This window comes from Capra hircus, chromosome 7 (assembly GCF_001704415.2).
Source record: "Capra hircus breed San Clemente chromosome 7, ASM170441v1, whole genome shotgun sequence".
Lineage (NCBI taxonomy): Eukaryota > Metazoa > Chordata > Mammalia > Artiodactyla > Bovidae > Capra > Capra hircus.
In genome coordinates, this window is record NC_030814.1 from 89,357,917 (window position 1) to 89,372,894 (window position 14,978).

General features: G+C 48.5%; 1 protein-coding gene across 1 annotated transcript in view; it reads left to right on the plus strand.

Annotated features, from left to right (window-relative positions):
- TMPRSS9 (transmembrane protease, serine 9) overlaps positions 11,076-14,978 on the plus strand; it is a 31,441-nt gene continuing 27,538 nt past the window's right edge. Inside the window, exon 1 of the mRNA XM_018050775.1 lies at positions 11,076-11,217. Within this exon, the coding sequence (XP_017906264.1) occupies positions 11,076-11,217 (142 nt within the window). The remainder of the gene's footprint in view (positions 11,218-14,978) is intronic.

A 14,978-nucleotide genomic window follows, 5' to 3' on the forward strand; every position in this document is an offset into this window, starting at 1 on the left:
TGCTTTTTCCATGATCCAGCAGATGTTGGCAATTTGATCTCTGGATCTTCTGCCTTTTCTAAATCCAGCTTGAACATCTGAAGTTCGCGGTTCACATACTGTTGAAGCTTAGCTTGAAGGATTTAGAGCATTACTTTACTAGCATGTGAGATGAGTGCAATTGTGCGGTAGTTTGAGCATTCTTTGGCATTGCCCTTCTTTGGGATTGGGATGAAAACTGACCTTTTCCAGTCCTGTGGCCACTGCTGAGTTTTCTAAATTTGCTGGCTTATCGAGTGCAGCATTTTAATAGCATCATCTTTTAGGATTTGAAATAGCTCAGCTGGAATTCCATCAGCTCTACTAGTTTTGTTGGTAGTAATGCTTTGTAAGGCCCATTTGACTTCATACTCCAGGAATCTGGCTCTGGGTGAGTGACCACACCATTGTGGTCAAGTCATTAAGACCTTTGTTTTGAACAGTTCTTCTGTGTATTCTTGCCATCTCTTCTTAATATCTTCTGCTTCTGTTAGGTCCATACCATTTCTGTCCTTTGTTGTGTCCATCTTTGCATGAAATGTTCCCTTGGTATCTCAATTTTCTTGATGAGATCTCTAGTCTTTCCCATTCTACTGTTTTTCTCTATTTCTTTGCATTGTTCACTCAAGAAGATGGGTTTCTTATCTCTCCTTGCTAGTCTCTGGAACTCTGTTCAGATGAGTATAACTTTCCTTTTCTCCTTTGCCTTTTGCTTCTCTTTTCTCAGCTATTTGTAAAGCCTCCTCAGACAACCATTTTGCCTTTTTGGATTTCTTTTTCTTGGGGATAGTTTTGGTCACTGCCTCTTGTACAGTGTTAACGAACCTCTGTCCATGAGAGAGGTGGTAGCCTAGAACTCAGGAGGAGGGGTAAGAGGTTTGTCGGGGGAGGACCCCCCACCTCGGGGACACGTTGAGCTGCAGGGGGAGATGCCCAGGTCCAGGTCAGTCCTGACCGAAGCTCCAGAGCAACTTGAGCTGGAAATTTCTGTTAATACTTGAAGGTTGTCAGTGGATAAGTGATCCTTGCTGCTGTGGGCTCTCCTGGGGAGGAAGAAGAGCTTTTGCACAGACTGGAGTGGGTGCCACTTACAAATCATTTGACAGGCTCTATTTTGTGACTGCTTATGCTGTTCATCAGACTTCCCTGGGGGCTCAGACAGTAAAGCCTACAATGCCGGAGACCCAGATTCGAACCCTGGGTCGGGAAGATCTCCTGCAGAAGGAAAAGGCAACCCACTCCGGTATGCTTGCCTAGAGAATCCCATGGACAGAGGAGCCTGCTGGGCTAGTCCATGGGGTTGCAAAGAGTTGGACACGACTGAGTGACTTCACTATCTATCTATCTATGCTGTCCATCAAGGTTTTACCCAAAAGGAGGCCAGTGAATGAGAACATGAAGACCTGACGTGAGGCTCCTTTGTCTCCAGGGACCCTTTTCAGACTTGGATGGTGCACTTAGCAAGGAGGTTCTCTCCTGACCATGGGCTGTGTATGGCTCTGCCCAGGCCTCATGGAAACATGATTCCCATGTATGCAGAGGTGACACCATCTAGAATTTAGATAAATCTGATGTCATGTTGATCAAGTGGTCTCTTTTTTTACAGTGATGGGAGAGGTGGTGAAGGGCTGTAGGGTCCCTGTAGAAGCTATGGCTCCCTACTTTGGTTTGTCCAAGATTCATGTAAGAGAGACAACCCCAGCTTGAACCGTTTGAGCCAAGTTTGGCTCCTGTGCCTGGCCAGTCCAGAGAAGACCTGGCCCCAGGCAGGGCTGAGTCACTTTGTCTCGTCCCCTGAGGTCCTTTCTTGGCTGTGCTCCCTACATCCATCCAGCCTCTTCCTTCAGAATTGACCGCATCCTCCTGCCGTTCTTTTGGAGGTCAAGATGGCAGTCGATGGCCTCAAACCTAGCCATGGCAGCTAAGGAGCCCCACTGGGAAGAAGGCTGCGCCCTCCCTCCTGTTGTTAGTTGTGTGAATGTGTTAGTTGCTCAATCAGGTCCAACCTTTTGCGATCCCATGGACTATATAGCCCACCAGGCTTCTGTGTCCATGGAATTCTCCAGGAAAGGATACTGGGGTGGGTAGCCATTCCCTTCTCCAGGGGATCTTCCCCACCCAGGAGTGGAACCCAGATCTCCTGCATTGCAGACAGATTCTTTACTGTCTGAGCCACCAGAGAAGCCCCTATGAAGTTGATCATGTCCTATCGTTTTTGGCCTACGAAAGTGGCAATTTCATACAATTGAAATTCAGGGAAGAAAGTTGGTTGGCCTGCAACCCTTTGGACCAATCACTGATGTGGGTGAAAGGGTGGTTACTGTGATTGGCGGATCTGTGTCCAGTGTGGACCAGTTATCAACAGGGATGGAGGGGTGGTTACTGTGATTGGCAGGCCCTGTGGACCAATCACTGGTGGGGGTAGATGGGTGGTTACTGTGATTGGCTGGCTTGCATCCAGTGCCCCAATCATCAATAGGTACTGTGATTGACAGGCCCAGGTCCAGGATGGACCAATCACTGATGGAGGTGGAGAATTGGTTATTGTGATTGGCAGGCCTGGGTCCAGTGTGGACCAGTCACTACTGTGATTAGTGTAGTGGGTGGGCCATATGACTGGAGTGGACTTTCCCCCGGAAAAAGAATTCTAGGAAGACAAAAACACATGGTCAGCCGCTTGCTATCAAAAATTAGAACTGAAGGCACAAAGCCAATCAACGACCAGCCAGTAACTGAGGCCTGGAGAGGTTCACTGCCCTGCTGGGGCCATGGAACTAGTTGGGCTGAAGCCAGAATGTGGTCATTGGTCTTCTGGCGACTAGCAGTCCTTGCACCTGGCCGGAGAGAGCAGTGGGGAAAGGGCAGTTCCCATTTTCACGGTGTTCTTCCTACGAAGATGCTCACTGCCCCCGCTCAACACACAACTCTCTCTTGGCTGAGCACTGTGTGGCATGGCATGCAAAGAGCCTATATTTGCTTCCTGTTGCTGCTGTAACTTAGGGAGCCTCACGGGGGCTAAATCCCTCTGAGCAGGGCCGGTCCCTCCGGAGGCTCCAGGGAGCACCGGCTCCTGCCTTTTCCAGCTTCTAGAGGCTCCGTATCCCTGGACCGCGGCCCCTCCCTCCATCCTCACAGCCAGCAGAGCAGCATCTCCCATCTCTCTGCCTTTGACCCCCCCTCCCCTTACAGGGGCCCGGTCTCAGGGGCCTTAATCCCACCTGCAGAGTCTCTTCTGCCCTGTGACATGTCCCCATGGTCCCAGGACTAGGACGGGGGCGTCTTTGTGGACATTATCTTCTCTGCCACAGTGTCCAGGCAAAATGCTCTTTCTGTGGAAGTGTCTGGAGACACTGTCGGGTATTTTGGACCAAACAGTCTTTGTGTTTTCTGAGCTTCGCTTGGTTCCAAGGTAGATTTCAGAGTCTGATTTTTATCTGCCCTACGCCAGACTTGCCAACATCTGGATGCGGTTTCTGCGCCCTTCTAGGAGGCCGCTTCAGGGTCGTGCCGGGGCATGAATGCGCTGGTGCGCATCCAGGTCAGAATTTGTCGGACTCCTAGCTGGGGTGGGGCTGCCAGCGGCCTGGCCTGTCCTGGGTTTCCTCGTTTGCTCACAGATAATCCCTCTTGGCCTTCACATTCTGGCTGTTTCTGTCTGTGAACAGTTTTCCCTTCTCACTTCTCTACTCCTGGCATATGTCAGTTCCTCTCTCAATTCCTTTCTATTTTTATTGGGGTAGATTATGTATGTGTGCTTAGTGGCCCGATTGTGTTCGATTCTTTGCGACCCCATGGACTGTAGCGTGCCAGGCTGCTCTGTCCATGAAATTCTCCAGGCAAGAATACTGGAGTGGGTTGCCATGCCCTCCTCCAGGGGATCTTCCCAACCCAGGGATCGAATCCAGGTCTCCCACATTGCAGATGGATTCTTTACCATGTGAGCCACCAGGGTAGATTATACATAATGTAGAATTCACCACCATAACTGGTTTTAGGGGCACAGCTTCGTGGCACTAAACACATTCACATGGTTGTGCAACCATCCCCACCATCACCTCTAGAGCTTTCTCTTCTTCCCAAGCTAAACCTGCACTCTCATTAAACACTGACTCCCAGTCCCCTCCACCAGTCCCCAACCCCATCATCTACTTCCTGTCTCTGTGGGTCTGGCTCCTCCAGGACCTCCTGTGAGTGGAATCAATATTTGTCCTTCTGTGTCTGCTTCTGTCACTGAGCATCATGTTCTCAAGGCTCATCCAGATGGTAGCAGGTGTCTGAATCTCCTTCCTTTTTAAGACTGAGTAACATTCCACTGTGTGGATGGACCACATTGTGTTTATCCATCATCCACCAATGGACACTTGGGTTGCTTCTACCTTTGGCCAGTGTGAATATGCTGCTGTGAACATAGGTGTGCAAATGTCTGTTTGAGACCCTGCTTTTTGTTCTTTTGGGTATATGTATACCCAGGAGTCAGCTTACTGCAGCGGACGGTTGTTCTGTGTTTAATGTTTTGAGAACCCTCCAGACTGCTTCCCTGTTGGCTACACCGGTTTGCGTTCCCAGTGACAGTGCATGACGGGGCTAATTGCCCCACATCCTCGCCAGCGCTTGCTGTCTTTTAGTTTTTGACGATAAGCATCCTAATGGGCATATACCCTCTCTTTTTAACACTTTTCCTTTGTGAGGCAGGTGGGGAGAACTGCACGGTCAGAGGTCACAGTCTCTGTGCAGGACTGTCCTCGATTCTGAGGTCATTTGCAAGTTGAGGGATGTACTGGGTGAATGTGTCCCCACCATTGCCGTCCTAACCCCCAGCACCTCAGGAGGTGCCCTCTTTTGGATATGGGGTCTTTGTAGATACAGTCAGGTTAAAACGAGGTCATCAGGGTGGGCTTTAATTCAGTACAACTGCTGTCCTTATACCAAGGGGATGTTTGGACACTGGGAGAAGGCAGTGTAGAGATGGAGGCAGCAACAGAGTGATGCTGCCGCAAGCCAAGTGACATCAGAGGCCACCAGCTGCCCCCGGAAGCCCGGAGAGAGCCTGGAACAAGTCCTCCCTTGTGGCTGCAGAGGGAGCAACCCTGCTGACACGCTGACCTCTGATTCTTGACCTCCAGAACTGGGAGTCAACAAGTGTCTCTTATATAAGACCCCGTGCTTGTGGTGCTTTGTTATGGCCACCCCAGGAAGCTAATAAGCAAGGGTGGTTCCCCAAACCACCATGAGGTTTGACAATTCACTAGAAAGACTCAGTAAGTGCTGTCATAGTCACAGTTATGGTGTAAGATTAGCTGTAACAGTTAGAGGGATAAAGATTATGGATTAAGGGATTTCCCTGATGGTTAAAGACCTTGATGCTGGGGAAGACTGAAGGCAGGAGAAGAAAGGGGCAACAAAGGATTAGATGGTTGGATGGCATCAATGGCTCAAAGTTTGAGCAAACTCTGGGAGATGATGAAGGACAGTGAAGTCTGACATTCTGAAGTCCATGGGGTCTCAGAGGGTCAAATGACTGAGCAACAACTGGTGGTCCAGTGGCTGAAACTCCAGCTTCTAATACAGGGGTCCCGGGTCCATCCCTGCTTGGGGAGCTAGATCCCACAAGCCACAGGTAAGATCTGATGCAGCTAAATAAGTTAATAAAAATATTAACAAAAATAAGATGATAGATTAAGATCAACTAAAAGGAGAGAGACATAGGACTGAGTCTAGCTGTCTGAGTCCCTCTGGGCTGCCATTCCAAAATACCAATACTAGGCAGCTGATACACAGCAGACATTTATGTCTGAGTACTGGGGGCTGGAAATCCAGCATCAAGGCATTGGCAGGTCCAGTGTCTGCTGAGGCCCTGCTTCTTGGCTCATCGATGGCCGTCTCTTTGCTGTGTCTTCTCATGGCAGAAGGTCCAGGGAGGTCTCTGGGGTACAATGCCATATTAGTTTCTGCTGTACAGCAAAGTGAATCAGCTGTATGTATATACATACTGGTGGTGCTGGTGGTAAACAACCCATCTGCCAATGCAGGGGTCATTAGAGATGAAGCTTTGATCCCTGGGTCAGGAAGACCCCTGGAGGAGGAAATGGCAACCCACTTCAGTATTCTTGCTGGAGAATCTCATGGACAGAGGAATCTGGTGGGCTGCAGTCCATAGGGTTGCAAAGAGTCAGACACGACTGAGCAACTAACACTTTCACTTTTTACTTTCATATTCACTATCATTTAGTTCTAAATATTTTTTTAAACCTTCAGTTCAGTTGCTCAGTCATGTCCGACTCTTTGTGATCCCATGGACTGCCAAGCATGCCAGGCTTCCCTGTCCATCACCAAATCTGAGACTTTTGGACACACACACACACACACACACACACACACACACACACACTCTGAGATGTGGGGCTTATGTGGCTAAAACAGAAATCCCAGGGAAACTGAGACTTTTGGTCATTGTAGGTGTTGGCAAGATATCTAGAGGGAGAGTCAAGAGGGAGCTGAAAGTGCTTTCTGAATTTGTGTGAAGCTCAACAGCTCTCTGTTGCTGACAGCAGCCCCTGGCTGATAGCCAGCAGAAAGAGGGGGCCTCAGCCCTACAAGCACAAGGAACCAGATTCTGGCCACAGCAGGGAGCTCGGGAGTGGATCCTCCCTGGTTGAACCTCTGGATGAGAATGCTACCCAGCTCACACTTTTTTTTCTGCACCGCACAGCTTGTTGGATCTTAGCTCCTCTAGCAGGAATTGAACCCGCGCGAGGCAATGGCACCCCACTCCAGTACTCTTGCCTGGAAAATCCTGTGGACGGAGGAGCCTGGTGGGCTGCAGTCCATAGGGTCGCTAAGAGTCGGACATGACTGAGCAACTTCACTTTCACTTTTTACTTTCATGCATTGGAGAAGGACTTGGCAACCCACTCCAGTATTCTTGCCTGGAGAATCCCAGGGACAGAGGAGCCTGGTAGGAGGCTGTCTGTGGGGTCGCACAGAGTCAGACACGACTGAAGCGACTTAGCAGCAGCAGCAGCAGCAGCATAGCAGTGAAAGGTCCTAATCACTGGACCTTCAGGGAACTCCCTCAGCTAATGCTTTGTTTGCAGCTAAGTGAGACCCAGCAGAGGACCCCTAAAACGTGCCAGCTTCCTGACCTGCAGAAACCATGAGATAACGAACATGCATTGTTTTAAGCAGCTATGTGTGTGATAACTCGTTACGTGGCAGCAGCTGACTAGCACACCTCCTCTAAGAGGGCCCTGGCTTGCTCCCTCCTGCCACAGGGCTTTTACATATTTTGTTCTTACTCTATGGACATCTATTCCTTCCACCAGGCACTGGCTGGATTCCTGTTTATCCTTCAGAACTCATGTAACTCAACCCTCCATCAGGAAGCCTCCCCTGACCCCTGTCTAGATCAAAGCTTCCTTTTGACAGAGACCCAAAGCCCCATGGACGCAGCCATTATTGTAGCCACAATTTTAATTTACTTGGGTCTCTGTCATTAAGATTTATGCTCTGTGAGCTGAGAATCACATCTGTCTCATTAAGGGCTGGGTACCCAGCACAGAGCAGCCGGGCCTGGCCAGTCGTAAATATCAGATTGATGGAGACAGTGAATGGAGCTTCTATGTTCAATGCTAAATAGCAGCGGGGCCCCTTTGTGCCCTAATGATGGTGATGACAAGACAATTTGGAGAACACAGGAATCCTTAGAAAACCCAAGGGGTAGGGGGTGACAGGGCCAGCTGGGGTTGAATGAACGTAGTGTGTGTGTTTGTGGGAGGGGCTGTCAATGAGCTCATACACTACATTTGTGTTTCCAGCCCCAATCACAAAAGTGAATCTTGGTGTCTTTGTCCTTAAAACATTTCATCAAGTGATTCTTAGAGCTTCTCTGGCTCCTCAGACAGCAATTCAGCTCAAGTGTAAGAATAAAGGGGTGAGCATTGTGCGACCTTGCTCTCCACCCCTGCACTACTCCCCTTTCTTACCGACTCTGGATGGGTGGTGAGGTGCAGAGTGGCTGTTCCCAGTCAGACGTGTTACCTTGATCGGATAGGACATTCTGGCTGGGCCCCGGGGTGGGGTTCCAGATTTAACAATAAACATACAGCACACCCAGATAAATTTGAATTTCAGGCAAACAACAAATACATTTTGGGGAGACTTCCCTGGCAATCCAGTGGCTAAGACTCTGTGCTCCCAATTCACGGGGCCTGGGTTCGATCCCTGGTCAGGGAACTAGATCCTGCATGCTGCAACTGAGATCCAACATAGCCAAATAAATGACTTGAATACAAAATTTTAAAACGCTTTTTCTTAACACAAGTATGTTCCAAATTTTGCACAAGACATGTTAGGGACTGTGTGTGTCAGGTTCTCTAGAGAAAGAGAACCAGCAGAATGAAGAGGAAGACAGAGAGGCCGGAATTAGCTCAGTCATGGCAGCTGGCAAATGCAGAATCTGCAGGGCCGGCTGGAGACCCTGGGAAAAGTTGATGTTGCAGCTCAAGTACAAAGGCCACGTGGAGGCAGTATTCTCCCTTCTTTGGGGGGAAACCTTGATCTTTTCTCTTAAGGCCTTCAACTGATTGGATATAGCGCACCCACACTACAGAAGCTCATCTGCCTTACTCAACGTCAACTAGTTAAATGTTAATTATGTCTTCACAGCAATGTCAAGAACCACGTTTGGTCAAAACCCGGCATCATGGCCTAGCCCTATGGACACATAAAGTTAACTGTCACAGGATGTTTTTGTCATGTTTTTTTGTTTGCTTGTTTGTTTTGGCTGAGCTGTGTGGCATGTGGGATCTTAGTTCGCTGACCAACAATCAAACCTGTGCCCCTGTACTGGAAGCTTTGAGTCTTAACCACTGGACCACCAGGGAAGTCTATAGGCGCTAGTGGTCAAGAACCTGCCTGCCAATGCAGGAGACATAAGAGATGTGGGTTCGATCCCTGCGTCGGGAAGATCCACTGGAAGAGGGCATGGCAATCCACTCCAGTATTCTTGCCTAGAGAATCCGATGGACAGAGGAACCTGGTGGGCTACAGTGCATGGGGTTGCAAAGAGTTGGATACAACTGAAACGACTTTACACACACACACTGTATTTAATCTGATGCGCAGACCTACTGTCCATCCATACGGGCCTACAGAGCAGCTCCATTCCCCCCAGAGAAGCACCTGGCCAAGTGAGCACCTTCATGGAGCCCTGTCAAGGGAAGCAGAATGGGATTGTCTCCCCACTTCCTTCTGAGTGGTGTTCAAACGGGGAAGAGTGTGTCAGAGGCCAGATATGAGTCATTCTCTGCCCACGCAATGGAGGCAGCATCCATGCGGAACAGGGGTGGGGGTAGGTAATGAGATCCACCGCTGCAAAGCCATAAAGGTGACTCATCCCTCCTAGACAAAGGCTTCTCTGCAGGCTGGGGGTTTAGAGCAGAGGTTTGCTCAGGTCTCATGAACGGAAGGGACTTTTCCAGCCAGGTCGGGGGCAGGGGTATGCTGTGAATGGGGAGGGCTGAACACATTCAAGGCTCTTGTAGTTGCAAGGAGCAGAAGCCAACTGCCTTAAGTGAATTTGTTGGCGCTTCACACAGAGACACTTAAGAGGCAGAAGTGCCGGAGTTCAGCCTATCACTACCTCTCAGCTCTGCTCTCTGTGAACTGAGAGTCTGAGATCCTGGATCCTGAGAGACAGGAATTAGCCAGATGGCAGCAGCCATTGTCTTCTGCCCGTTTAACAGAGGAGGAAGCTGGAGGCCAGAGCTGTTAGATCTCACAGCTTATTCTTACCCTTTGTTGTCTTAGTCGGTCAGTCATATCTGACTCTTTGCAACCCCATGGACTGTGGCCCAGCAGGCTCCTCTGGCCATGGGATTTCCCAGGCAAGAACACTGGAGTGGGTTGTCATGCCCTCCTCCAGGGGTTCTTTCCAACCCAGGGATCGAACCCTTGTCTCTTGCATTGGCAGGTGGAATTTTTACCACTGAGACGCCATCCTCCCTAATAAGAAATTTAAAAATATATATATCATTAATTTTTATGATGGAGAATCAGCCTAATGCTAAAATTTTGCATACTCATAAAAATGCCATTGTTGTAAAGCAACTATACTCCAATAAAAATTAATACAATTAAAAAACAAAATGGGACTTCCCTGGTGGTCCAGTGGTTGGGACTTTGCCTTCCAAATGCAGGGGGTGTAGGTTCCATCCCTGGTTGGGAAGCTGGGATCCCACATGATTTGAGGCCAAAAAAACCAAAGCATAAAACAGAAGCAATGTTGTAACAAATTCAGTACAGACTTAAAAAACATTTTTTTTAATGGACTTCCCTGGTGGCACAGTGGATAAGACTCCACCTGCCAATGCAGGGTGCACAGGTTTGATCCCTGATCTGGGAAGATCTCCTGTGCCGCAGAGCAGCTAAGCCCGCGTGCCAACTACCGTGCCTGTGATCTAGAGCCGGGGAGCCGCGACTTCTGAAGCCTGCATGCTGTAGAACCTGGGCTCCACAACAGGAGAAGCCACTGCAACGAGAAGCCCGAGCACCGCAGTGAAGGGGAGCCCTGCTCTCTGCAACTGGAGAAAGCCCAGCAATGAAGACCCAGCACAACCAAAAACAGAGTTTAAAAAAACCTAAAAGAATGAAGCCATTGGGAATTCTCTGACAGTTCAGTAGTTAGGATTCTGTCCGCACTTTCGCTGCCATGGCTGTGGGTTCAATCCCTGGTTGGGGAACTAAGGTCCCACAAGCTGTGTGGTGCAGCCAAAAAAAAAAAACCTAAAGCCATTAGTTGACTTTCAGATAGCATTTAATGGATGAAGGAGCATTGTAGTCACTGTTATGCCACACCACAACATCACCTGATGCTTAGTGGTTTAAATCAACTCACATCTGCTAACAAGAATCCAGGCTCGCCTCAGGTGCTGTTGATGGCAGCTACGTTTGCACAAGGAAGACCCTTGCTTAGGGGAAGAGAAGTGCCCCCTAGCTCTGAGCTCGCTTTTCTGCCTCTCTTCTGCTCGCCTCCAGGTCTCCGTCCGTGTCCGGGAGCCATGGAGCCCACTGCCAGTGACTTACGGCTGGTGCCTGGAGCCGCCAAGGACGTCCTGGCTGCAGATGCCATGTGCTGCCGGATGGCCCTCTCCACTGTCATGGCCACCAGCATCATCCTCGTCACCCTGGGAGTTCTTGTGGGTGAGTGGCCATGGGCTTGCTTGGGTCCGCACACCAGGAGACTGGCGGAAAGATGCCTGGGAGTCGCTCAGGGGTGTCCCAGAGCAAAGGGTCGAGCGTACAGGCCACGGAGGCCAACAAGAGCAAGGCAGGGGGGCCCGGCGCTGGATGTTGCTGCACTTAGCACCAGGCTGGGCACTGGGAGCCTGGGCATCGTGGTAATACCTGCAAATTTCAGGTCTCCCACATATGGGGTTCTTAATGAAGATTCATGGCCAGGGTGAAATGGAGACCAATAGGGAAATGAACTTATTTTGAGAAATTTGGAAAGTCCCCAAAAATATAAGAAGTGAGTGAGCAGTTGTTAACTTTCCCACCTCCCACAGTCAACAGTGGCTCCCACTTTATTATTATTACTTTTTGCCAGGCCACACGGCATGCTGGATCTGAGTTCCCCAACCAGGAACTGAATCCATGCTCCTGCTGTGGAAGCACCGAGTCTTAACCATTGGACCCCGAAGGGAAGTCCCTCTCACTTCATACAAAATAAGGCTTCCCAGGTGGCGCTAGTGGTAAAGAACTCACCTGCCAATCCAGGAGGCATAAAAGACATGGATTCAATCCCTGGGACCAAAAGATCCCCTGAAGGAGATGGCAACCCACTCCAATATTCTTGCCTGGACAATTCCATGGACAGAGGAACCTGATGGGCTACAGTCCATGGGGTCGAAAAGAGTCAGACACAACTGAGCGCACGCCCACACACACAAAATGATGACCTGTTGTGAATGCTGTGGGCTGCAGTTACAGAAATACACAGAGGTCTTTTTATGTCAGTGGAAGGCTCCAGCAGATGCCTGCCAACTGCACAGAGTTCCAGGGCTGCCCCGCACCTCTGCATGGTAGCCCTGAGCCCCAGTGCCATTTAGACTTTATTTAAATGACAGGTGAAATCCAGTTCCTACATCCCTGCCAGCCACATTTCACGGGTGGCTCGTGGTTTCTGCAGGGGATGCTCAGATCTAGGACCTTCCGCCATCACGGGAAGTTCTGCTCTGACCCGAGCTCCTTCTGAGATGAGTTTCTTAGTTCTGTGTGGGGGCGTGAAAGTCACCCTTCGTTCAAAAATGATGATGGTAACTGGCAGTTTTGGGGGGAAATGGTGTCATGTGGCAAAATAATAAGTTGGCAACCCAATGTGGGATGTATATATTTTAATATTACAACGTGTATATTTTTAATATATATTTAAAATGTATAGATGTATGTTTGTGAATATCTGGAATAGCTGGAAGTCTGGCATGGCTGATAGATGCCCTCTGATGGCTGTGAGGTGAAGTGCAGGAAAACTGGTTTTTGTGTGTGCGTGGGCGCATGCGCCCTGCCTACCCCCCAACCCTGTCCCCCAGCAAGAGTCAGTTTCACAACTCCATTCTAGAAGCACAGATACATTCTGGGACAACAGTTAGATCAAATCTCTAGCAGAACCTCTGAAGCCAAGGAAGGCTTTCAGTTCTGTTCAGTTCAGTTGCTCAGTCGTGTCCGACTCTTTGCGACCCCATGAATTGCAGCACGCCAGGCCTCCCTGTCCATCACCAACTCCCGGAGTTCACTCAGATTCACGTCCATCAAGTCAGAGATGCCATCCAGCCATCTCATCTCTGTCGTCCCCTTCTCCTCTTGCTCCCAATCCCTCCCAGCATCAGAGTCTTTTCCAATGAGTCAACTCTTCGCATGAGGTGGCCAAAGTACTGGAGTTTCAGCTTTAGCATCATTCCTTCCAAAGAAATCCCAGGGCTGATCCCCTTCAGAATGGATTGGTTGGATCTCCTTGCAGTCCAAAGGACTCTCAAGAGTCTTCTCCAACACCACAGTTCAAAAGCATCAATTCTTCAGTGCTCAGCCTTCTTCACAGTCCAACTTTCACATCCATACATGACCGCAGGAAAAACCATGGCCTTGACTAAACGGACCTTAGTCAGCAAAGTAATATCTCTGCTTTTGAATATGCTATCTAGGTTGGTCATAACTTTTCTTCCAAAGAGTAAGCGTCTTTTAATTTCATGGCTGAAATCACCATCTGCAATGATTTTGGAGTCCCCCAAAATTTAAAAACAATTTTAAAATTACAGTTCAAATTTGTCCCCTTCCCAGACAGCTCAGAATTTTACTCAGTGGTGTACAGTTTTACACAGGCCCTTGGCTGGACTGTTTCTCCAAGTGCTTGGGAGCCGTGGGTATTTCAGAGGAAAAGTGTGGGGCTTATTGGGGGCCCAGAGCATAAGCACTTGCGTCCACATAGCGGGGTTCTTGTTACCTTTCTTTTTAGTTCCTTGCAGGAGAAAACAACCATTTTTAGAATTGTTTTAGTCTGTTTGTTCTATCTATTCAATAAATAAATATCTAAATATCTATCTGATGAATATTCATTCCAGTAAGTAGAGCTGGGACCTGACTTCCATAGTGTAGATGACAGCTACTTCTATTTTTAAATTAAAAAAATTCTTTTTTTCTTTGGCCATGCCAGATGGTTTGTGGGGTGTCTTAGTTCCCCGAGCAGGAATTGAACCCAGAGGCACGGTAGTGCAAGTGCTGAGTCCTAACCACTGGGCAAAACCACATGGCATGTGGGATCTTATTTTCCTGAACAGGGATTGAACCCAAGCCCCCTGAATTGGCAGCTCAGAGTTTTGAAAGATTGCTGCTACAAGCCATGAATGATGCTGGGATTCTTGGCCTCCGGAGGAGAAGAATTCCATCTGGGGCCAGTGATGAGGCTTGATTGCTCAGAGCTTTTTGTATAATAATGTTTTATTAAAGTATAAAAGAGAGAGAAAGCTTCTGACATAGACATCAGAAGGGGGTAGAAAGAATGTCCCCTTGCTAGTTTATAGTAAGGCATTATATACCTATTAGCAGGCTGCTAATTAGAGAAAGGAAATGCCTCAAAACTGAAGAGTTGCACCAGGCCCCTCAATCACAACATGCATTTTGAGATAGCATTGTCACAAGGTGAGTTGTCCTCCGCCGTAAAACAATTGACATGAATCTTTAAGAAAGGCAGATTTCCAAGTAAATACATAGTTTCGTTAACATAGCTTAAGAGAATATTTCTCTTAAGAGATAAAGTAAGAGTAAAACATATTGGTTTGTTGAGCCATTATCCTTCTGAGACTTAGGCCAAACCGACTTGAAGAAAGGCAGATTCTAAGATAAATACGCAGTTCATTAACATAGCTTAAGAAAAACATTTCCATAAGAAAAACTGCATTGGGTGGCTCAAGGTTTGAGAAGAGTTCAGGTGGAACCAGGTGTCCTCATGGCAACACAGAATTTTAAAAGAAAGCTCCTTTTAATTTTGCAAAGAGAAGGAAGAACAACCTCTGACACCCGTAGTGTGTTCTGATACTTACAGTCTATTTCCTCTGCCTGGGGACCTCTAGCCTTCCTGCCTATTACCCTCTCAGTTTTAACTATTGGACCACCAGGGAAGTCCCCCTGTTTTTAAAATTTAGCAATTATGATCATTTTTGACTGGGAGCCCCTTTGCCAGTCTTGCGTATTTTTTGACAGAAAGAGTTGTCTTCGTGTGCTCTGTAGGGTTATATTCTTTACTTTAAGACACTTAATGTTCTTTGCTGTATGTGGTTCCCACAGTGTTTCCAACAGTTGGAAGTCGTGTTATTCAGGGGGTGGCATCATGGGTGGGGATCTGAGGGTCCTGGTATCCCTGACTGTGGCCATGCCCCTGTCATACTAGGTGCCCTCTTCCAGGGAAAGTG